Source organism: Osmerus mordax, chromosome 10, assembly GCF_038355195.1.
Source record: "Osmerus mordax isolate fOsmMor3 chromosome 10, fOsmMor3.pri, whole genome shotgun sequence".
Taxonomy (NCBI): domain Eukaryota; kingdom Metazoa; phylum Chordata; class Actinopteri; order Osmeriformes; family Osmeridae; genus Osmerus; species Osmerus mordax.
The window spans coordinates 10,008,511-10,031,995 of record NC_090059.1 but is presented as its reverse complement, the minus strand read 5'-3'; the positions used below and the strand labels follow the sequence as shown (position 1 = coordinate 10,031,995).

Below are 23,485 nucleotides of genomic sequence, written 5' to 3'. Positions count from 1 at the left end.
GCTGGGACAAGTTGAGCCAAAAGTTTATATAGGCTGTAGGCTACAGTATGTATTTAAGTATTATTTTATGAAATTATTTAGAGATGACAAGGCATTAGAAAGACAATAGGTTCAGTTTCCTTGGGTGATCAAGAGAACAACAAGGCAAGTAGCAAAGTGTGTGGCTAGTTCTGTTACTAGATGGTGGTTGTAGAAATACTCAATTTGAATTGGTCCTTTTTGAATTGGACAGTTGCGTCTTTCTAATAAATAAAAAAAACTACTAACTTCGCGGACCTTTAAATTTAACGTCAGCCCATTTCACGGCTTTCATTGGTTGATTGGTTATCGACGTTGTTTCTTACAGTGCCAGTGGCCATATTTGTTGATGTGTCACCTCAGTAGCGACTGGTTTCGACTACCCAGCTGGACAAGCCTCAGTCAAGCGAAGCTAGCCAGCTACATATTTCCAGATATATATTATCATCTACATAAACGTTATAGAATGGATTTATCATATAAGGTTGGTGCGATTGTTACGAACGTATGGTTTTGAAGTATCAACTCGTGCTAGGTATGATCAAATCTACCGGTGTGGGAGGTAGCTAGCCTAGCTATCTAGCACTAGCCTAGCACTACTTAACGTTAGACGACTAGCTATCTCTTATCTGTCAAGCAGTGGTAAATGGTTAGCCTAGCCAAGTCCATGGTCAATAACCTTGTATTTAAAAGATCGTGAGTTAATTAGCTACCCAATCTTACACTCTACGTGCACATTTTAGACAATGCACATCCACATACCTTAGCCCGGTAGTCAAAACTAGCAAGTTAGCAAACCCCAATAAACAACAAATGCTTCAAGTTAGCTTAAAATGCTAACAAGCAAGACTGGAGCAGTTTCCTAGCATAGATTGTCAGAGTTGAATGGTTACTGTAGCAATTTGTGTTTGTTTTTGCATGCCTTGGTAACTAAACGGTCGTAATCGTCGCTGCTTGATGCAGCCATAGCCGACAGCTACTGGTGCACCTTACAGATCATCGCCGAATCTGGACAATACAAGTGTAAACGTCAGCAAAGTTACTTTAGCTTGAAACAACCACTATCATGTCATTTGGACATAATGTCATATAAAATCGATGTATGTCTAAACATTGCAGGTTTTATGGCACGGTAGTGAAATGTGACCTCTATATCCTTCAAGGGAGAGCTGCGATTAGACTTTGCACTGCAATACACTGAAACCAATCTCCTTGTCTTGACCCGGCTAGCCCCTCACTCCAAAAGATCCCTTTTCTGATTTTAAAATAATTAAACCGTAGGCACTAGAAATCAACACTGTCCAGGGGCCTCTTTAATGTTGTGGTTAAAGATGATTGCAAAACTAGAGTAAGTCATTTTTTACTGACCTATGCTGTCAGTAAGCCTAGTGCTATGCAATGGTGATTAATTAACTGAGGACTGTTGTGCTGGGCAATATTCATCTATTGGCTTAGTCTGTTCATATGCAAGCAAGGTAAGGCCTCACCATTTGTGGAATACTGGCCCAAGGTGGTTGGCAGTGGCACTCCAAATAATTGATATTACGTTTCATTCATTTTGTGTTTACATAATGGCTGACATTTTAGATGTATATAGAGGAAGACTGGTATGGGTGTAGCAAGCCCACACCCAACTGAGTTTCACAACCTTTAGAAAAAGGGTGGAATTAGAGCTATATTGCTATTGTGTCATTTGCAGCGCCACACCTCTCTGTTGCATGTGAGTCTGTGTGGGAGGGTCTGAGAGTGAGTATTGTGATGTTGGCTTTAAATGTGCGTTTTAGTTTCATTCATCTTAGTCTGGCCCCATCTCCATCTTACCTTCTCTCATTTTCTCTCTCTCTTTCTCTCTCTCTCTCCTCTCTTATGTGTCTCTCCCCCCAACCCCAGGTGTGTAGCTGAAGGAGACCCATGGACCAGTCTGATCCCCCAGCCGGCAGCCTGCCTCAAGGGTCAGAGGTCACGTTTGCGGGAAAGATGGAAGGAGACCACCACGTTGAAAGTGGAGGGGAAACAGAACGGCCTGGTCTGGAAGATGGCACAGCACCAACATGTAACGATGCAGAGCCAATAGAACCAAGGACACAGATGCAGACAGACGCACAGACAGACACCCAGACAGAGCCGAGTGTCCCGGCTAGGTGTGGAGGTGACCAGGAGCTAGACACCACCTGCGGCAGTGAGACAGCCTCCATTGAAGACGGTAGGACTTTACCTGCTCTTCTGGATGGAACGGGTGGTGTTCTGGAATCTTCCCCCACTGTCTTGGATGAGGTGGTGGAAAGCTCCTCCTCTGTTCTGGAGGGGACAGTAGAAGCCTCCACTTCTGTGCTGGGTGGTGTGAGAGAATCTCTCTTGGCTCCTCTGCAGGACGTGCAAGATTCCTCGCCCTCCGTCCTGGATGGTTCTACCGAAACCCCCCCCGCTGTTATTGAAGGAGCCGGGGAAAGTCCCCCTTCCACTTTAGAATGCTCCACCGAACTTCCTTTCACGACTGCCAACTCCACACCTGACTCTGGGGTCTCAAACGGTCTTACCACGCCCTCGACGCCCTCCAGCCCTGACACCGCAAGCTCTGTGGCCTCCAGCCCTCCTACCAAGAACAGCAAGCCTCCCCCACCTAGCTCCTCCAGCCCATACGACACGGACTGCAGCCGCAAGCTCATGTCCCAGATCCAGCGCTCGCTGTCTCAGGAGTCCCTCCTGGATGAGTTGGAGTCAGAGCTGCTTGCGTACCAGATCCCGGAGGGAGGAAGAGGGGGCGGAGGGCGCCATGGAAACCCCCTCGTCAACGGGCTGCAGACTGACCCGGAGGGTCACATGGCCTTTGAGAAATGTGTCCAGCACAAGTACGCCCAGCAGGAGAAGGCTATCAAGAGGTGAGATGATGGCCTTGAGAGCAACTGTTGGATGCTCAAGAGCCCATTTTACTACCAATGCGTTGTTGCGGCACAACAGGCTTCATGTATTACAATGATGAACGCAACTGTTTCTGTCCCTGATACCGTACATTGTGGTTATATCATCAATATAACGGGGATGGATTTGGTTCGGATACAGTCTTTAACATTCAAATCCTGAGTGTAGCAACTCGGTATTTCTCCTGGATTCATGTTCCGAGGACGGTCGGTCTTCCATACAGAGAAACAATGTTTGTAGAGAAGCTTAGTTCCACCCCCATGATTGGCGCTGTAGGCTAATCCATGTTCCTGTTCTGGTGCTGAGTCAGTGATGATGCACAAGGCCACCCAGAGGGTTGACAGGCGGTGTGCTGCCATATCATCAACCATTCACGTCTGCTATCTGATCAGCCCCAAGGTTGTAGCCCTTATAATGGGTCCATTCAGCTGCTATAGGATTAACCTGTGTGCTAATCTCTTTAGCAGACCTACGGTAGTCTAGTCTCCTGGACATGAATGCAGTGATGCTTTGAGCAAATAGCCATTGTTTAAATTGTATAAATGTTCTGATGAATTCCACTTGAAGTGACCCAGAAATGTAAAAGCAACCACTAACTAATATAAGTGCTGTTGTCATTGTCAGGTGTAGCTTGTAAGAAAAGTCCAAGGCGTAGTTGAAAGACCCCTTTTTAGCTTGTTGTTTCTTATTGAAGACTTCAGGGTAGAAGTGTTGAAATGGGTAGTTTTCACTTCATATAATTCACAAAGGGCTTAGGTGCCTGCCATAATCCTGTTTTATAAACCCCTGAATTCTGTTCCTTGCCTGGAGGTCATTGTGGTAGAGGTTCATATTACAGGTGTAAATATTCAGGTCAGATATTTTTGCCATATTTCTGTAAAGGAGCCACACGTGTTGATCTCCACAGGTAAGACTGATTGTAACCAGGACATAGTTCACTTTTTGGATTGTTTCCCCCTTTAGGCTGCTGGATGAAAATAAGAAACACCAGGAGCTGATCCTGGGCATCTGCTCTGAGAAGGACACCATGAGGGAAGAGCTGAGGAGGAGAGCGGAGACAGAGAAGCAGCACGTGGCCACCATCAAGAAGGTAAGCGCTACTAGTTGGAACCTTTCCTGACGAACGTGACATTTGCACAGTGCACAAAGCAGAAAATCGACAGGTAAATGTATTCACATGAATGGGTTGCTTGCTGTGTAGCATGGTGATTGCAGCCAGCCCGATCGACAAAGGACTTGATTGTCCATCTATTTTCATTCCAATTCTGTGTCATCTTAACACTGCCCACCATTCACCGTTTCCTCACATTAGTAATCCAGTGTTTCCTCCTTACGCTCTGTGATTGGTGGAAGGCAAATTGTTTTTGTGTTTGAGAGCAAATCTTGTCACAGTGTAATTACTAGCTAATTTAACGGTAGCGCTGGCCCTGCAAACCGGTAATAATGCTCGCCAAACAGAGCCGTCTGCTCAGAAGAGAGCTGTGATTGTCATCTGCAGCTGGCTGTCTGCAGCCAGCAGGAAGCTGACACGCGTTTGCCAAACACAGCAGGTGCTTGTCAGGGTAGCGCGTGTGTGTGTGCGCGCGCGCTCGCTTTGTTCCAAGCCAAGGCTTATCAGCAATCTGATCCCCATTTGACCTTTGCATGTTATTCAACGCATCTTAATGTTATTCAACGCATCTGAGGCCGTCGTAGAAATGAAAATATGTGTTTGAGTTCCTCATACCGGCCTACCTTTTTAATGAAACATGATTTGGGTGTGTGTTGCCATCTCTGAAATGATTGCATTGGAGACAGAAATGATGAGAAACTTTTTTTTATTGGGCTATAATATAGCAAATGCAAAAGGTTTGTTAGAAAAGAAAAGAATATATATATATATATATATATCCATTTTAGATTTGTAAGTAACTTCCCTTAACAAGGAAGTCTGTCTGTCACATTGGACATAATCACATGTTTGGTTCTCAGTATTTTAGTGACTGTCATACACACCTGTTAGGCGGGCTCACCTGGGTCTGCCAGCTCCAGTCTAACCTGCTGTATGACACTGTCTTCAGTTTGAGGCCAGGGTGGAGGAACTGTTCAAGGAGCTGAAGGAATCCAGGGACAAACTGGTTCACCAGGACCAGGCAGCCAAGGGGGCCCTGCAGCAGATGCAGAGAGAGATGGCCTTCCGCCTCGAACAGGTGAGGGCATGGTCTGCACATCACTCCTCTCACCGTCGTAACCGTTTTACACGCTAAAGAGTCTAAATTCATGGCGTGTTCTCAAAACTGCAGAGCTCTCAGCTCTGCGCTAAAGCAGTCAAGGTCACAGACCCAGGTACAGGCACAGGCAAGTGACTGTGTCGTCTTTAGTTTCAGTATTTGTTCACCTGATTTTGAACTGTCAAGCTACTGTGCTCCAATGGCTTTTGGAAAAGGAACACCTTCAATTTCACTGTCCACTGAACTCTAGGAAACGGATCTCTCAGAATTTCAGCCCCCTAACCCTCCATCTGAATATTTACCTCAAACATCGTGATGCCCTCTCGCTTGTAGACAGGTGATCTAGAAGATTCTAAACAGCCTCCCTTGTTTTGAGACGAGAACTACACCGGCTCACCCCTCTACTCGTTACTCTATCTCTCATTCTCTCTATTTTTGTCTCCCTCTCTCTCTGGTTCTCAACGGTCTCCTCACTCTTACTTCTTGCCTTCAAGCAACCCCTGAGAGGAGGGTTGCTTCTGAGCTCTCCTCCTTACATGGAGATACTCAGAAAGGGGATACAGGGAGTCAGAGAGACTGCTGACATTCAACCTGTCTCTCTTATACCAGCCATAGTCTCTGTGGTGGGCGAGTGTGTGTGCAGGACAGGAGGTACGAATCCACCGTTCTCCTCCCTTCGCCTGCGTCGTCTGACACATTGAGGAGATGTCATCCTCATGAGAAATGAACACACCTGTGTGAGAGCCACTGGCCGTCTCAAGGCCAGCGGTCAGCTAACACAGGGAAAACGTACCGTCCAATCACCGAGGGTTTCCATGGGCAGGGAAGAGTGAATGACCAATGACTGCATGTCTTCCTAATTTATGGATAGAAGCAGACCATTCAATCACGGTATGCTCTGGCCCTCCTTTCGCATGGTGCGATACCTAACAGACTTGTGTAGAATTGTTAAATCCCCCCCCCCCCCCCCCTAGATATTGCAGCTCTTAACCATGCTTTACGAGGCAGCTATTTCACTTTATTTGTATTTTTACGACAGCCGACCCCTCTTCGTTTATCAAATGAGTTTATACTTTCCGCTTTTGGCGTTCACATTCAAGTCTTTCATGAAGGACCTGCAAGATAAGAACGTGATCGGACAGATAAAGGAAGACCCCTGTCGTCCTCTCCCGTCTCGACGGACATGTATCTGTGCCCAGATGTGACAACATTGGGAAACCTTTAACGCAAAGTCACACCAATGTCGCCCCCGTCCCCCTCTCCTCCCAGGCGGGCAAGAAGTGCGAGGAGGCGCGCCAGGAGAAGGAGTCCATGGTCATGAGGTACGTCCGGGGGGAGAAGGAGGCGCTGGACCTGCGCAGGGACAAGGAGTCCCTGGAGAAGAGGCTGCGGGAGGCCAGCAAGGAGGTGGACCGCCAGGCCCTGAGAGGCAACCAGCTGGCTCAGGAGAAGGGCCGCCTGCAGCAGCTCCACGAAGCCAAGGTAACCACGGGCAACGGCAAGGCTCTCGCTACGCGGCGCATTCTTTAGGTCACGCAGACGCGTGCGCGGGATGCGCGCAGCCAGCTGGCCCCGGCCCAGCTGCAGTCACTGAGCACGTCCCCCTCCACAATGTTAGTAGGAAAATACGCAAATATTCCAATGTATAACTCACAGACACCCCCCCAGCCTGCCAGCTTGTATAAATGTATGGTAACGCTGGTGTAGGCCATTGGGTCATATCGCACGCACACACACACACACACACACACACACACACACACACACACACACAGAAGAGCGTGATTGGTTTACTGGGGGGAAAGGCAGACTGCAGGGTGTATTGCCTGGGACAAAGGGTCACTACTGCTGTGATGAGATGTTGGCACAACATTTGACTCATGAATCATGTTTTTACTCACCTACACACAGCTGTCAGGGTCATTATAGAAAAATAGAAGAGCTCGAATGTAGAGTTATGCAGTGCTCTTAGGCGACCCAAACAGACAGTAGAGTTAAATTAACTTCATAAACCATGACAGTACTTTTGACTCGTCTTGCTTAGTTTTGGCCTACTTGAGTGGTGGATCTCCAAGACAAAATAGCCCATGTGACAGAGAGGAACTTGGGATGAAGGCATGTTATTTGTGCATTGCTGTTGCCGCCTCCAAGTCAACGTGGGGTCAGGACTAAGCCCCCCCCGCCCCTCCTCTCTGCGTCTGTCTGTCCTCAGGAGGGAGAGGTGAGCAGACTGACCCGGGAGCTGGAGAAGGTGAAGGAGGAGATGAACTCTCACCTTATCAAAGTCAAGTGGGCCCAGAACAAGCTGAAGAGCGAGTGTGATGTCCACAAGGTGAGTGGTCTACAGGACATGAGGGTCTATAGGACATGAGGGTCTATAGGACATGAGGGTCTATAGGACATGAGGGTCTACAGGACATGAGGGTCTATAGGACATGAGGGTCTACAGGACATGATGGTCTCCACAATTCTGCCTCCAGTACAGCATGTACTTAATCTCTGGGCTTGATATGCTGATTACAAAACAGTCCAAACGGTTTTAAACCATTTTATATTGTAATTCAAATGGATCCAATTATCCTTATTTTGTTTTGTGATGTGTTATGGTTTCTGGAGGAAGGTAAACTAATGTCTTTTTAAGTGACCATTTATGCTTCAATTGAATTGGGAGTTGCGTAATGCCAAATTGCTGTCACAATCCAGATGAAAGTTTTGTGATAATGATCATAGCTCAACTGAGGGCCCTCGTTAACTGGCTTATTTGGGAGTGTTATCATAAGAAATGATCATCTTCATCCTGATGTGAAACTGGGGCACTGAGAAATTGCTTTGAGGAAATGTGCAGACGAGACGTATTATCATTGACACCCTGGAGATAAGTGTGTGTGTGCGTGCGGGTCTGTGTGTGCGCAGGTGTGCGTGTGCATCTCCTAACCGTCGTAGCGTTTGTTCCCCACACGGCTGACTGTGTGTTCTCCCTCGCCGCCTCAGGAGACGAAAGACAAGCTGAGGGAGACCACAGCCAAACTCACCCAGGCCAAGGAGGAGACGGAGCAGATCCGCAAGAACTGCCAGGATATGATCCGCACCTATCAGGTGATGCTTTGTCTCAGTGTGGCTGGTGAGAAGCAGGCCTCCCTGCCTGGGGCTCTGCAGCCTGGGCTCTGTGCTCCACTAGAGGGTGGTACGAGGCTGTGGCGCTCTCCCTGGATCATCAGTTGCCGGCCACAGACTGCGATTTGTTTGTGTCATCGCTTTGATGCGTTTCATGTTTTTGATTTAAGGAGCAGAGCTATTGTCATTACAAACCTTTTTGAATCAGGAACGCGTTACCTACAAGGTCAATGTGCTTGTTTAGTTTTTTTGTTTTTCTCATCTGTCACGCCTCCCTTTTCCAAGTGTTCTCTGTTCAACTTTGATATGGTCTTTGTCTCGTTCCCTTACACATGCATCTACCGTTCCCCTCCTTTTTTTGTAACGATCCTTCATTGTCATCCTCGACTTCCTGTCCCTATCCATCCTGTCAGGAGTCTGAGGAGATCAAGTCAAACGAGCTGGATGCCAAACTGCGGGAGACCAGAGGACAGCTGGAGAAACACAAGCAGGAGCAGACAGACCAGCTGGAGGTACCACACACACACACACACACACAACAGACGCACACATAACCACAGAGAACCCCCCCCTTTCACAAGGCCATGGGAAAACACACTTTAAATACATGGTCCTGAAAGGATCAATATGAAGCCACGGGTCGCTGCAACAACAACCCAAAAGACATCACCCGTTGTCCCTCTCTCCAGTCTCTGTTTCATCCAAGGATGCGTTGCCATGACAGTTATAATATGGCATGATTTAAAGGCCCATTGTACGCTTATCGATACAGTAGATAGACATGGATATAGAAACGGTAGATATATTCTCTCACAGTAGAGAAAGTCATAGGAGCTACGTTACCATTTGTAGGGTAACATTTGGGGTGTGTGTTTCCCCCCCCCCCCCCCCCCCTCCAGACAGAATACCCCACTGAACTACTGGTTTGAATTCACCTCTTGCTTCACCTTGACTCGCGTCGGGCCGTTGTCAGTATCGATTGAGCTTCCGGCCAAGTTTCATTATCAACCCTCCTCAGGCGTCTTCCGCCAGCCAGTCAGAATCCACACGGGGGCCCCGGGCGCTGACTGCCTCGTGTCGTGTCTGTAAACAAAGAGTGCATTCACGCCTGAAAAGGGACAGAGCTAAATCCGATTTGACGGGGACGAACATGTTTACTGTACGTCCCTGTGCTGGTCGCCTTGTTTTGATGGTGTTTGAAGGGGAATCCTTTTTGAAGGTAACTCAAGTGATGAAATGGCAGTAGCACTTGTGTTAGGCCGGGTGGAACATCTCATTGAACCCAATAACAAGCTGTCATCTAGTCTGGGTTTTTACAGGTTTACAGGAAACATCCAGCATGCTTTAATCACTTAATCACAATTCTGCTAAGAATAGTCTGTATAATTAGTGACGTTTTTTATTGAATAGTTTTTGTGCTGTGAGAATACTGTACTGTACATAAAGGAATAGTGGGAAGAGAGTGATTTTCTATTCGAGCTATTCATTGGTTAAAGTGAGTCATCTGTCTCAACACCTGACTGACAGATGCATCGAGTGAAATCTAAGGAGCTGGAAGACTTGAAGAGGACCTTCAAGGAAGGAATGGATGAGCTGATAACTCTACGAACCAAGGTGTGTGTGTGTGTGCGTGCGTGCGTGAATAAGAGTGTTTGTGTGTGTGAACATGAATGTGTGTGTGTCTCACACACCCGTCTGCCTCCGTCCCTCCTCAGCTGAAGTGTCTGGAGGAGGAGAGACCACGCTGGGAGGATGAGCTCTCCAAGTACAGAGAGATCATCAACAGGCAGAAGGCTGAGATCCAGAGGCAGAGAGACAAGCTGGGAGAGATCACCTCCCTGGAGGAGCAGCACCAGCGGTGAGACGTGAAGCTCTCTCTCACTCACTCACACACACACACACACAAAACACACACACACACACAGTCTCTAAGATCATTCCTCGCTCCAGCACTTTTCTCACATTCATTCACCAACACATACTTGCACACTCAGACAGACACACACACACTCTCTCTCTCACACACGTCCAGACACACGCATACGTTCCAACTCGCTGTTTGTCGGCAGTGGCTGCCACTCCCGCTTTAAGACGGCCATAGGCTCCTCGTCTGCCTGTCTTAGCAGGAGTCCACTTTCCACATCTAACACTCAATAATTCAAGTGTCCCAGGAGGTGTAAGAGTCCTCAGATGTGACGGATGTGACCGAGGTTCGTGCTGAACTCCACTTCAAGTTGGTCGTAGAAGATGTGCCTAATGAGGAACCCGTAGGATTCTTTTCGGCTCAGAGAAGCAGTCACCTGTTTTCTAGTGCTCATATACCGTGAACATGTCACCCTCACCAACATGGGTCAATTCAGCTGTGTACACACGCACGCACGCATCTCTTCACCTTGACCTTGTGATCACACCTGGGACTTTGTGCGTGATGACTCTGGGTTCTCTGAAGGAGCAGTCTGTTTTCATCCTAATTGGTCTGACATCACCGCAAAGGTGAGCGTTGGCCTGTCCTTGGTTGAATATGCGCCCTACTTTCATGTAGCCAAGCTCTCCGAGTTAGGTCAAGGACAAATGGGACGTAGAACCGAGAGGAAGTGTGAACCTTAACAACATAGCTTCATCCTGTCTGGAAGTTAGACATTCCATTTTACTGTTGGCTATTATAGTAAAACCACGAGCCATTCAGTTTATTTATTAGATGGTCCGTGACAGCCTGCAGACCGAAAACACCTGAGGGAACGCCAATGTTACTATTTGTACACTCACTCATTCACTCGTTCACTCACTCACTCGTTCACTCACTCACTCTTTTTCTCCCAGTGATGGACAGGAGGTGGCCGCTCTGAGTGAGGAGGTGGACAGCCTCAACGGTCAGATCACCGACCTCCAGCGGGACGTGCAGGGCAGCCGGACGCGCGAGGCCGAGCTGCTGGGCTTCACAGAGAAGCTGACCAGCAAGAACGCCCAGCTGCAGTCTGAGAGCAACGGGCTGCAGTCCCAGGCGGACCGCCTCAGCGCCGCCTCCAGGGAGCTGCAGGAGCGGCTGGAGGACACTCACCGGGCCCTGGCCGAGCAGGTGAGGCCGCCGCCGTCGAGGTCCAGCGCACCGTTCGACGCGGTTGTTGTTGTTCGTGCCGGCCGGTGTCACCTGGTGGATAGCCCAGCTGACGTGGGCAAAAACGATGTTCTCAACCTTGTGTGTGACTCAGAGAGGGCTCTGTGCTAGCAGCTGTGTTTTTAATGTCATAAAAAGAATATATATATATATACAAATAGAATCCTATATACAGTTCATGTATAAAACGATAATGTGGATTAAACCTCAATGACTCTTGCTACTTGCCGTGTCAGCCAAAAAACTTTTTTTTATAAAAAAGTTTATCAAATGTGCAAGTTGTAACTGCAGCGCTTGTCCCCCGGGTGCAGACGGAGCGCCTGAGGAGGGAGGAGTCTCTGAGGCAGGCGGAGGGCCGGGCGCTGCAGGAGGAGAGGGACCGGCTGCAGGAGGAGACGGCCCGGCTGCAGACCCGCGTGGGCGAGCTGAGGGACGAGCTGCAGACCCAGAAGAGGAAGCAGGCGGCCAACCTCAAGGACCTGACCAAGCAGCTGACGCAAGGTCAGGATGGAACCCCCCGGAACCCGCTGAAGGGAACGGCCATGTCGAAACGGACTGGTCTTGTCCCATTCAACCCCAAACTAAATGATGCTCGCGTCAAACTCCTCTCTGTGGTTTCCGCTCGAGCCTCGGTTTAGAAAAAGCAGGTCGTACGACAGCTAAACAGCCCCCGCAAGGTGACACACATTCGACCAGGACTTCAGGCAAGGTCTAAACCTGCATCCTCCAAAGAAAGTCAATCTCGCTAGTGGCACATCTATATCCATTTCAGACATATCTACAGTGTGTGGTTATATTTCACCGGACCGTGTGTGTGTGGTTGGTAGGTGTTGCTGTAGTACCCAAGTCTAGGCCCCTCCACGCTAGCGGCTGCAGACTAGCGCTCGGGGCTGTTGTGAGACGACTCCTGCTCGTCCAGATTGAAGGATGGGAGGGAGAAAAGGGGGGCAGTGTCTCGGAGCGAAGGATGATGATGATGGAGGAGGAGGAGGAGAGCCTCGGGACCCGTTTTACCATCGCTAGGATGAGAAAGGACGTGGGGTTATTTTTAAAGAGCTGCCGTTACCTCGACCGCCTCTCTCTGGGCACCGATGTTAACGAGTGTGCTTCTCCGAGCTCTGCTGGAAAAGCTTTTTACTTGTAATGTGGTCGACACACGGGAAACGTTCTCTGGGGAGGCGGCGTTGCCGTGGCCCGCCAGCTCCTGGGTAAGTGCGCGCATCACGTAGGCGGAGGCCGCACTGCAGCGGCCCCAGTTTGAATCCCCGCGTTTCCTGTCACGCTTCGCTTAAATAACCGGCCAACAAACCGTGAAAAAAGCCCCCCACCCCCCCCCCCCCCCCCCCCAAAAAAAAAGCGTTATCTTGCGCGTGGTTGTCATGCTGTGTGCTAACCGGCCTTGTGTTGTCCCGTGTGTCTTGTCGCCGACAGCTCGCAAGAGGCTGGAGCAGCAGGAGAACGGAGGCTGCGACCGGGAGGTCAGCAGCATGGGCAGCCGCTCCAGCTCCTCAGGTAAGCAGCCGGGACGGCTCCCTCCAGGGTTCTCATCCGAGAAGGAAGGGGGGGGAGGGGGGGGGGGGGGAGGGGGGGAAACAGACATGTTCCGTCCCTTTCCTTTCTCCTCCCTGTCCGTCCTTCGCTGTCTCATCCAACAAAAGAAAACCAACTTGACAAAAGATGAAAAAAGAATGGCAGAATAATGCAGTCTTTGTCTACACCGCCAACTGTGTTTTCTCTTCCTCCTTCTCTGATGTCACCAGGTTCCTTGAACACGCGTCACGGAGGAGGAGGAGGAGGGGGCGGGACCCTGGAGGAGCGCTCACCAGAGAGCCAATCGGGTTCCTCGGTGGTGGTGGTGGACAGCTTCCCCGAGGTGGACAAGGCCATGCTGGTGGAGCGCATCGTCCGCCTGCAGAAGGCCCAGGCCAGGAAGCAGGAGAAGATCGAGTTCATGGAGGACCACATCAAGCAGCTGGTGGAGGAGATCCGCAGGAAGACCAAGTGAGTTGGAGGAGCACAGACCGGGCGTGGAAGAGAGGAAGAGGAGGAGAGAGATCGCAAAAGTCTCCTTCACACTTGACGCGTGAAGAATGTGTACCAGAAGGATCATGCTGAAGTTTAAACGTGCGCAACGGAATTGAAAAAGAGGCCCTTTTAACTATAGTTAAAGAAGCACGAAGCTACTAGATGCTATCAGCTATTTGGAAGGCTAATATGAGATGTATTGATTTCCGTAAGACGGGCTGGCTTCAGCGGCGCAGCTCTTTCACTGACTCTCTGTCTTGCGTCATGATGCTAAAAATAGCCCAAGTCCCCCCCCCCACCCCCCCTCCCTCTCTCAGGGACCTGTGTTTACAGCTGTGTGAAGGTTTTTTGGCAGGTCATTGTCACTCACACAGGGCTGTCTTCCTCAGCCCAGTCTTCTGGTGTGACAGACACATCATTGAATTATTGCACTCGCGTCCCCCCCCCTCCAATAACCCTCCCCCCCCCTAAAAAAAAACAAAAAACACTGCAAATCAGAAACACAGTCATGCATTATGCATAGGCTGCATGCAAGCGTGTGTACTCACAATCTCATTCACTCCACCCCCCCGCGCGCCTCACGCACACACCTCCATCCCCGTATTCTGACAGACGAGGGTTTGTCGCAGCTATTTATAGCAGCCTGGTCCGGGGAGATGGAGACGCCAGTGAAGACCTTAATGATGTGGTATCCATATTCATGCCCAGCAGCCTAGCCTAAGCCAAAGAGACGGCGGCGTACGCATCACTAGCTGGAGGACAGGCCGGTCTTGTCTGTGTTTAAATCCCCTAAGAGGCCTAAGGAGTCCGGGGTGAGGCAGGGAGAGCTGGGGGGCAGCCCTGACTGGTTAGTTTTTTCCGATGGAGGGAGGGGGAGATCGCTAGGTTTTGAACTTCCTGTGACATCATGTTTCAAGAGTTATCTCAGGACAGGCTTTATTACGGATCCTTTTTGCGGATCCCTCCGCGACTTCTCATCAGACCTCGAGACCTTGGGATTTTCCCACCCCGGCGTTTGACTAATTTGATGCTGTTGGAAGATTTGCCTCTCTCTTCCCAAGTCCCATTCTATAGGCTCGGAGCAGAGCCATCAACCGCAACCTACATTCACAAGTTAAGAAATCGAGGCCGAAGCCCTCGACAGCCGAGCTTAATTTAGCTTGGTTTAATCTCTGCTGGTGGGAGGCATCTTCATTCTGCCACGTCGATGTGAATTTGTCCTTTTTGCCTTTCGCTCCCAATCCCTCCGGGGGTCACGAAAGACAGGGGAGGGTGTCTGAATGAGAGAGAGAAAGAGAGGGGGGGAGGGGGTGGAAGGTGTGCTGCCCCCCCCCCCCGGTGTCGTCTCTGGGAGCTAGACCTTGAGCCGTTGTCGTACAGAAGCAGGTTGCCCTCGTGCGTTTCCCCTTTTAGGATAAACAACGTGATTTATCCCAGCAAGAAAGGCCCTCTGGTCCTTTCACCCGTAAACATGCCATCGCCCGGCCACGCCGTTGAGTTATCCAGTGCCACGCTGGCAGAGGTGACGCCCGGGGGGATATAAAGTGTCCTCGTCCTCGCCATGTCTATCTGCTGCTGTCCCATGATGCATCACGCAAACCCCTTCCCCCAAGGACAACGCGGGGGCCGCAGATGAAGCGTTCAACCTCCAGTTGTGAGCTTTGTGCTAGCATCGAGGCTAAAGATCCTTTAGCTGTTAGACTGGGATTGTGTCGTCTCTAAGGGAGCAGGCCTCTGCTTGGCAGAGGAGGGATGGCTGTTCCTCCAGAGAGATTTTTTTCTTCTCCTCTTTGATAGTGATCAGGATATGTTCAGGATAATCTGTATTGCGAAGGAGGAACGGAATCAGCCATGCAAGTCATTGGGGGCCGGAAAAAAATCGTTGAGCTCAATTACACACTTGGTGTCGCAGGCAAGGTTATTCTAGATCCCATCAAGCAAGGATAGCTTGGGTCTGCATTAGCAACACTTTCAAGGACAATGTTTTTCCGATTGCCCGATGCATGATTCGAAATCCGTGCCGTTTCGGTGGGAAAGCCAACTTTTCACTGCCTTCACAATTTCGATCGACAATTTCGATCGACTTGCGGAGGCCTCGTAAAGAACGTCCTCAGCTGTGGACGGACGGAGACGGTCTCTCTCACCCCCAGATAGATGCTCCCGGTGCACGAGCCTCCAAGCGTGTACGTCTTCCCCTCAGGATGTCCTCCATGCTTCTAGCTGCATTTCACGCATGGCTGTCCTCCTGCCCTTGCTGCTGACCCCCTCCACTGCTCGTGATTGGAAAAGGCACACCAGACACATTTGCAGTCAAACACATACACGTGCGCTCCGACACATGCTTGGTGGTGAGCCACCCCCCCCCCCCCCCAGCTCTGCATGCCTGTCACCTCACCAGCCAGCCGTTTCTCTTCAATTGTTGTCACTTTGTTTGTTTTTACTAACACTACCGTGATGGAATCTGGGGTCCGAAATTGGACCCCCAGAATTCGAGGGTAAGTCATGTTATCTTGGTGTGACTGTGTGTGTGCGTGCGTGTTTTGTGGTGATCGCTTGCTTCTTCTTCTAGTGCTCACATAGCTTTCATCTTTTTGTTGTTTAGACTGTGCTTAATAACTGCTGTGTCTTAAGAGCGCTTGTTTAATATGTTTTCAGTGATCCCTCTTGTGTTAGGATAGTTAGAAGCACATTCTGTCCCAGTGTCAAACGAGTATATTCTTGAACATTTTGACATTGTTCATGCACATGTTCAAATGCTACAAATCGAATTTCAGAAGAAATGCCTTTGTTAGTAACACATTGCGCGTAGATTTTATTTCCAACAGTTCTTGAAATCGTAGCTTTAGCTAAAACTGCTTTTTATCACCTGTCATTACCCCATCAGCATTCCTTGACCATGATTCACCAACGGTTTCCAACGGAAGTGTGTTTACTTGAAAATTGAAACATTTCATGAAGCATATTTCCCCCCTAAAGAGCTTCATCAATACCAAGAAGGGAGCTTAAAAGGTTACCTGGGTTTCCTGTCGAGCATTTCACCCTCAAAATGTTACTGACTCATCCGCGCCATAGAATTTCAAACAAGTCTGGACAAAAGATGGGATGAGATGGAAATATCTCTCTCTCCTCGTCCTCCCCCTCATTCTTTTCTCTCCGTGCCACTTCACACTGTTAAAAAGACTGGAGTGTTTCTCCTTAACTGTCCACTGCATAAGGAAGAAAAACTAGAAACAGAGACACGGGGCAATGAAGATTTCAAATGACCATCGCTGTTAACATAAGAACTCCATTTTGGTTTAAATGGATCCAATTTCATGTAAATTGAGCTTTTATTACTCGGCAGGTTTTCGGAGGTAGATCTCAATCTAAATATGTTCATCATTTAATTAGGCGAGGGTTGTCTTGCAAGATAAACCCTGAACCTTTTTGTCCACTTTCAAGATGCATATTCCACACTTGATTGAAGTGACTTCAATCAAACAAAAGAAAGTTATTATATTTATGTATTAGTATTTGAGGGTATCTTTATTTTTGTATATGTTCCAGTGTTTTGGAAATAAGTTATCTTTATCTCTTCATAGTCCAAGATATTAAAACACACACACAGACAGACAGGTGATTTTAGATGGAGGATTGGGATACATGGAGGTCCTAGCAGCCCACACTAATGCAGTGACCCTGCTTCATTAGTGAAAGAACCTTCTACCCCATAAACTGTGACTGGCACGGTGCAGCCATTAGGGCTCTGATTGAATGTTCAGCTCAAAATAGCAAGCGGATGAGACTACTACCGAACGCAGTCCTCCCAGTTCAGCGATAGCGTGTCGTTTCCAAGCAGGCGGGTGTGTCTGTGAAGGAGGCACACAGTGTTCACGTTCTGTTGCTTCTAACGCATCCACAAGCAGCCTCCCAAGTGTCTAGGTTAGGCCTCCTATAAAATTAGTTTCAGCAGGATGTGCTTTTAGTCTGATTGTGTGTGTGTGTGTGTATAACCACAGTAGACAGCTAGATGGCTCAGCTGGCCTGTAACGTTGTCCTGCGTCCTCCTCACCTGCAGGATCATCCAGAGCTACGTGTTAAGAGAAGAGACCGGGGCTCTGTCCACGGAGGCCTCAGACTTTAACAAAGCCAACCTGAGCCGCAGGGGCGGCATCATGGCCTCCCTGTACACGTCCCACCCAGCCGACAGCGGCTTGACCCTTGACCTCTCGCTGGAGATCAACAGGAAGCTGCAGGCCGTCCTGGAGGACACGCTGCTTAAAAACATCACGCTCAAGGTGGGTCGCCCTTCTGTTCCCCGGAGGAATAAAAAAGTGGACTCGGCATTGTGACATCATCCTACACGGCGGGGGCTCCCCCCTGTTCGTTCTCGGTCTCCGAGCCTCTCTCTGTCTCTCGCTCTCTCTGTCCCAGCCTCTCTCTCTCTGTCTCTCCGAGCCTCTCTCTCCCAGCCTCTCTCTGTCTCTCGCTCTCTCTGTCCCAGCCTCTCTCTCTGTCTCTCCCAGCCTCTCTCTCCCAGCCCCTCTCTCTGCCTCTCTTCCTCTTTCTGTCTGCCTTTTTCTCTCAGTGCTTTTATCATCTCCTTCTCTAATTTCCATCTTTCTCTGTTTCCTCTGTGTATCAGAGACTGAAGGAAACAGACTTGTGTTTCTCTCGCCATTCCCCGTTCCTCCCTTCTCTTGCTCCTCTGCAGTTCCTTGTTAGTTTATCTTTCTGACTGGGTGACAGTCATTGTCTTTCTCTGTAAACGTGCTGGGTTCTTCTTCCTGCCTCTGGGCTTCTGTACCGAGAGGTGCTGCTGCTGCTGTTCTTGTTCTGTCATACTTGGCCTGGTCTGAAGCTGGAGACCCCGGCACTCTGTCTGTTCCGCCGCCTCCTTCCTCCTCTTGAACCAGGCAAGCAAAAGGTGGTCAGCGTGCCACTCTGACAGACATCATCTTGTAGACCGGCTGTAGGTTTGTTGTCAAGGAAGAATTCTGAAGACGCTGGATACTCGAATTGTCAGTATTGCCTGGATTAATACAAATGATTTATTCAGTATAATGAAGGTACTTAACAGAGCGCTCTGTGACCAGTCTACTGGAGGACACGTAACCTAAATGTCGTTCAGCTGAGTGATGAGGATCCCACAACAGACACAGTCTTGTATACACTCACAGCATCTGGTCATTCTAAACAACAATCAATCAATCAATCAATATAAACATTGAACACACTCTTCTCCACAATGGATGTCTTAACAGGAAAAAGGTGTTATCCTTTACACATTCCCAAAAACTCGTAACTCTCAAGTCACCCAAACTTTGTGTCTCCTACCCCCCTTCGGTCAAACAAACATTCCCCTAAATCCTTCAACCCCTTTTAACCTAAATCCTTCAACCCCTCTTGACCTAACTCCTTTTCTGCAAAATGTAAGCTAGTCTCAGGATGTTCTTTAACAATGAACAAAGGAGCTTACAATTCAACCACAATTAAAACACATTCATTTGACATACAACCGAAAATTCTATTACACTGTCAGCAAGCGTCCATTGGTATTGTCTACGGTACTGTCTGACAAGTTGGCAATGAGCATACCCTGGGTTTTCAATGCCGGTTGAACAGAAAAATAGGGGCACTTTTCTTTTTGTCTGATATCAAGGCTTCGTCTGGGCTCTCACTGCTCAGGTTTCCTTCCAATTTGTTTGCGTCCCTGAATTTAATCCGAGCAAAGTGCAGCCCATTTTGTTGAACTGAAAGTAATCCTAACCTTATAATAACAACACGTTCTTTGACAGGCAAGATGAGTGTGGTTTTCAAGCAGTGCATGACTGTTGACATATTTCTACTTGCATGCCTTGGTGATGGTGTTGCCAGGGCAGAACTCACACCACCATCAATAAGCCAGACATGTTGCACAGTTTTCAGTCATAAACATTGACCCCTAATTTCCTCACCCTCAAACCCCTTCACACTTTCTACCTGTTTTTGGTTTCAGCATTCAGTCAGTAAGCACTTTTTAACCGAGCAATGTTTATAAACCACAAATCTATAGAGAATAGAGTTTTACACGCAGCCAAAAGAGATGTCTGGGCAGCCTAGTCAGGGAAACTCCGGTCTCTACCGGTTAGATTGAGGGTTGATTCTCACTCCACCAAACACAACCGTGTTAGCGGAGAATTTACACTAAGGGGCTTCCCAGACCTGTCCTTTGTCGCCCCGGGGTGTGGCATTTGATGAGTACCAGTATGCTGAGGGAATCAGACGGTTCCAAGTAAAAGCACAGCGCAGGGAGGCATTGATCTCAGGCCGCAAGTGTCTTCCTAAACCCACTCACTCCCCCAATCATTTCTTCTCTCTCTGTCTCTCTCTTTCAGCCTCAGAAGCTCGTTCCACATATACACTCTTTTTACCTCATTTAATGCATAGCCCTCACCCTCTCCATGCCTCTCACTCTCTCTGCCACTCTCTCTTCTATTTTCAGTCCAGGTCTTCTGACCTAGAAAGCAGAATGGAGAGTGACTCCAGATGATCCTTTGTAGAATCCAACAGCCAGAATATTTGCAGTTCTTAAATGGGTCAGAAATTCTTATCGATCTTCATCTCTATATATCTTCTATGTCTGTTTCTCTCCCTCTCCCCCCCCCCCCCCCTTTCTCTCTCTATTTCCGCTTCTCTCTTTCCAGGAGAATCTTCAGACGTTGGGGGCGGAGATTGAAAGACTAATTAAGCAGCAGAGAGACCCAGTCGACGGGGCAAGAAAGAAGTGACCGTGGGAGACGACGAGAAGGAGTCAGGGCCAAGCGAAGGAGTGGGGAGTCCCCATCCCTACTGTTTGTGCACACAGCTAGACGGGAAATGAAGGCCTCACAATCGCACACACATATACACACACACACACACAACATGTATTGTACACACTCAAACCCTATAAGAAGGACAGAATTGAATGTTTCAGTGCCAGTAGCGCCTGTATTTCATTTGAAGATGATCTTAGCTTCTGTCTGGAGCGTGGTGGGAGGACTGGGCCTGTCGAGATGCCTTACCCCTCCTTCGGTCACGACCGGATTGACTTTCTGATCTTCCAGACAATGCATCATTGTGCTGTTGGACTCAACCAACACTACGCTCCTGCTCCGATACCAACACCATGCGTTGACCTCAACACTGGAGCAGCTGTTTTAATCATCAATCAAATAGAGAGGCAGATCCCGATGTGTAACCTTTTGGAATCCACCTTGACAAAGCTCTGTGGTTTTTTATCTAAAAATGAATGACCACTGACCAATCCATGCCCCCGTAGAATAGTGTGCAGAACTCTCCCAGCCGCCCACGAGGCTTGTCGGTCAGTTACCGCCCCAACCTGCCCGTCATCTTCATGCATTTCCTGCAGAGTCTTGAGGACACACATTTCGGAATAAGTTAAGGGGATTATATTGATATTGCTAAAGCCAGTGGTTAATGCAGTTCACAGCATGCTGCCGTTCCTGTCCTTCAGAAGTCCTATGTGCCAATGGCTGAATGTAGTTCTGAATGACGCCCTTCCCCCTCCCCCTACATCCACCGTCTGCATACTGTTCCCCTGGTGAACCTAAAGTGAAAACCGAAGTCTGCACTTACAAGGTGCTAACCCTCCTCTCATGCTCGTACATGTGCATTTTTGTTACTGTCCGTCCGTACGTGGCAAAAGCACATATGGATGAAATGTTGTTCCGAGTGTGCGAAACCTACATTTTAGGAGCGTGTCGACACCTATTCCCCGAGTTTGTTTGTGTCCCGAGACAGAAGACGACCTCCTGTGAGCACCACACCAGAGAGACTTTGCACGTCATTGTTGTTAACATGAGGTGTTGGATCTAGGGCTGGTCTTTAGTTGTCCATTTAAATATGATTTATTTATTTGTTTCTCAACGTCGTTTAAAAAGTTTTCACCGACGTCATGAAATCTGAATGTTATTTTATATTCCTTTTGAGTTCACTGAAATCATGGAAGCCTTTTCTGTTCATTCTTTTGTCCGTTCACCGATTCCTATTTATTTAATTTTTTTTGTATTCCTCACGGTAGCTCGTGGAGACGAGCTGTAATGGGATTAGAATGGGAACTAGAACAGCTATTCTCTTAATGGACCCAGCAGAAGGAGCCTATGTAAATACCCTGGGCAAAAGTGCAATTATGCCACATAATTACGTTTCTCCCCTCCTTGGTGTGTATCTTCTTACTATTGGTGTGGCTCACACACATCTGTGTGTGCATGAGGGTAGAGGCACATGTATGTTTGGTGTGTGTAAGCAGGTGCATGTCTGCGTGTGTGTACACAAGTGTCCGTGTCAATGCTTCTACATGATGGCCTGTCCATCAGCTGTCTTTGCTGAGGGCTATCTAGCCACACCAGGGATGTTTAGTCCACAAGGGGAAACATTTAGAAGGTAACCCAGCAACTCCGATACAAAGACCTTGACACCACACCTACAGCACATGAGCTAAGCTATGATCAGAATATTTTCCCTGATGCATTGATGTCTGATTCCCACACACACACCTACATCATGTTGGACACTGACCATGATCACAAAGGAAATACGCAGTCTGTTTTTCTGTTTATCGTCCAAAATTAAACTCATGAGAGTTTAGAGAGTTGCCTTTTCTCTCCAAACTGGTGATTTTTTGGGGGTTGGATCTAGACCTTGGATCTAGAATTTTCTTCTCTTCCAAATGATTTGTTTTTGATTGGGTTTGGGATAAGTATGTTCGGAAGGAAATTCTATTTCCTGTAAGTGAACCAAGGCACAATTCAGAGAAAAGAATCAAAAGCTTCTTAACTGACATACTTGCTAACTTGGGACCCCTAGAAGTTCGATATCAGTATAAAACGCTACTTTGAGTGTGCAGTCGTGTGGTCATCTCTGCAGTACATGCCCAGTTTGAATAGGCGTGTCGCTAATTTTAAGAAGGAACATTCGAAAATGTAATTATAATCAAACTGATGAGGCTATATTTACATTATTTAAATAACATGATTTATTTTTAATCATATGTCGTCCTCTGCTCAACTCTTATGTTGTCAGTTATGTAGGCTATTTACTATAAATTTGAATGGAAATGTTCAACACACATAATCAAAACTAAGTGATGTAACTAACTATTACGTTACGCCATATTTGGTCATTTTTGACATTGAAAAGACTGTACTGTGAGAGTAGACCATATGTTTCGTTTTTTACTGTGAAAAGATGAATATGAGATGTAACCTGAAGCACGTGGGTGTACTTCATGTTTCATCACCCGTCCCAAAAACACACTCAATGAAGATATGTGGTTGATGTGAGTATTTAAACATTTATGTAAATAACTTATTCAATATGTTTCTCTTCTTTTTTCTTTTTTTATGTTGTCCAATATGCTACCGAAACTCTGTATATTCAAACTGTGATTATATAACACATTTGTAGATATGACATATCTGTACAGTGTTCAAATGTACAAAAAAAACTATGATTCTGGATTAATTCTGTGTATATATGGTGTTTACAGGGACTAATAAAAGAGATCAATCTCTTTTTTCTTCCTCTTCTTTTTGGCTTTTCTTATGTTTGTTTTTTATACCTGAATTGGAGAACATGCATTCTCTACAGACATAACCAACCAGAAACACACAACCAATCAAAAAAACAGTCGGCATCTGTTTGCAGTTTGGACAGTCAATATCTTATATGGATGTGCTGCAGTAAAAAAATAAGGTGTGAAAGTACAGTCCTGTTTTGCACGTATTTGACCCTCACTAGCCCCCTTTCCAACCCTGTACTGGCAAGTCAACATTCCAACACCTTGCCCTTCTCCAACACCTTTCCAGCAGGTGCTATCACCAGCAGCAAACTGTTGACCCATATGCTGTTAGAAGTGTGCACTTTGGGGTAGTGTTGGGCCCGCTAAAGGAAATGTAACAGGTAAGAAGTCACCCCAGCTCCAGCCTCTAACTGTGCCACATCAGCACATCAAACCAAAGACTTCAGTGAATGAGGTCACCAAGGTCAGCTTCCTGCCAGTCATCCCACACAGACACTGAGGTGCATCCTGGGGCCAGTAGGAGCTTTCCCATTGTTGGCC

General features: G+C 47.9%; 2 protein-coding genes across 2 annotated transcripts in view; both read left to right on the top strand.

Annotated features, from left to right (window-relative positions):
- LOC136950101 (inactive rhomboid protein 1-like) overlaps positions 1-23,485 on the top strand; it is a 170,782-nt gene that overhangs the window by 130,308 nt on the left and 16,989 nt on the right.
- ccdc186 (coiled-coil domain-containing protein 186) lies at positions 414-22,924 on the top strand. The gene is made up of 16 exons (XM_067245310.1): positions 414-502; positions 1,909-2,897; positions 3,901-4,027; positions 4,998-5,126; positions 6,417-6,629; positions 7,360-7,479; positions 8,139-8,243; positions 8,675-8,773; positions 9,789-9,875; positions 9,977-10,119; positions 11,082-11,337; positions 11,688-11,877; positions 12,808-12,888; positions 13,137-13,377; positions 17,459-17,678; positions 20,067-22,924. The coding sequence occupies exons 2-16, from the start codon at positions 1,930-1,932 to the stop codon at positions 20,148-20,150; spliced, it is 3,063 nt and encodes a 1,020-aa protein (XP_067101411.1). The 5' UTR covers positions 414-502; positions 1,909-1,929; the 3' UTR covers positions 20,151-22,924.

Excerpts from the sequence above, each read along its gene's own strand:
- ccdc186 (XM_067245310.1), top strand. The coding sequence starts at position 1,930 with ATGGACCAGTCTGATCCCCCAGCCGGCAGCCTGCCTCAAGGGTCAGAG. Across the intron at positions 2,898-3,900 it reads CAGGAGAAGGCTATCAAGAG|GCTGCTGGATGAAAATAAGA; the intron begins GTGAGATGATGG and ends TTCCCCCTTTAG. Across the intron at positions 12,889-13,136 it reads CAGCCGCTCCAGCTCCTCAG|GTTCCTTGAACACGCGTCAC; the intron begins GTAAGCAGCCGG and ends TGATGTCACCAG.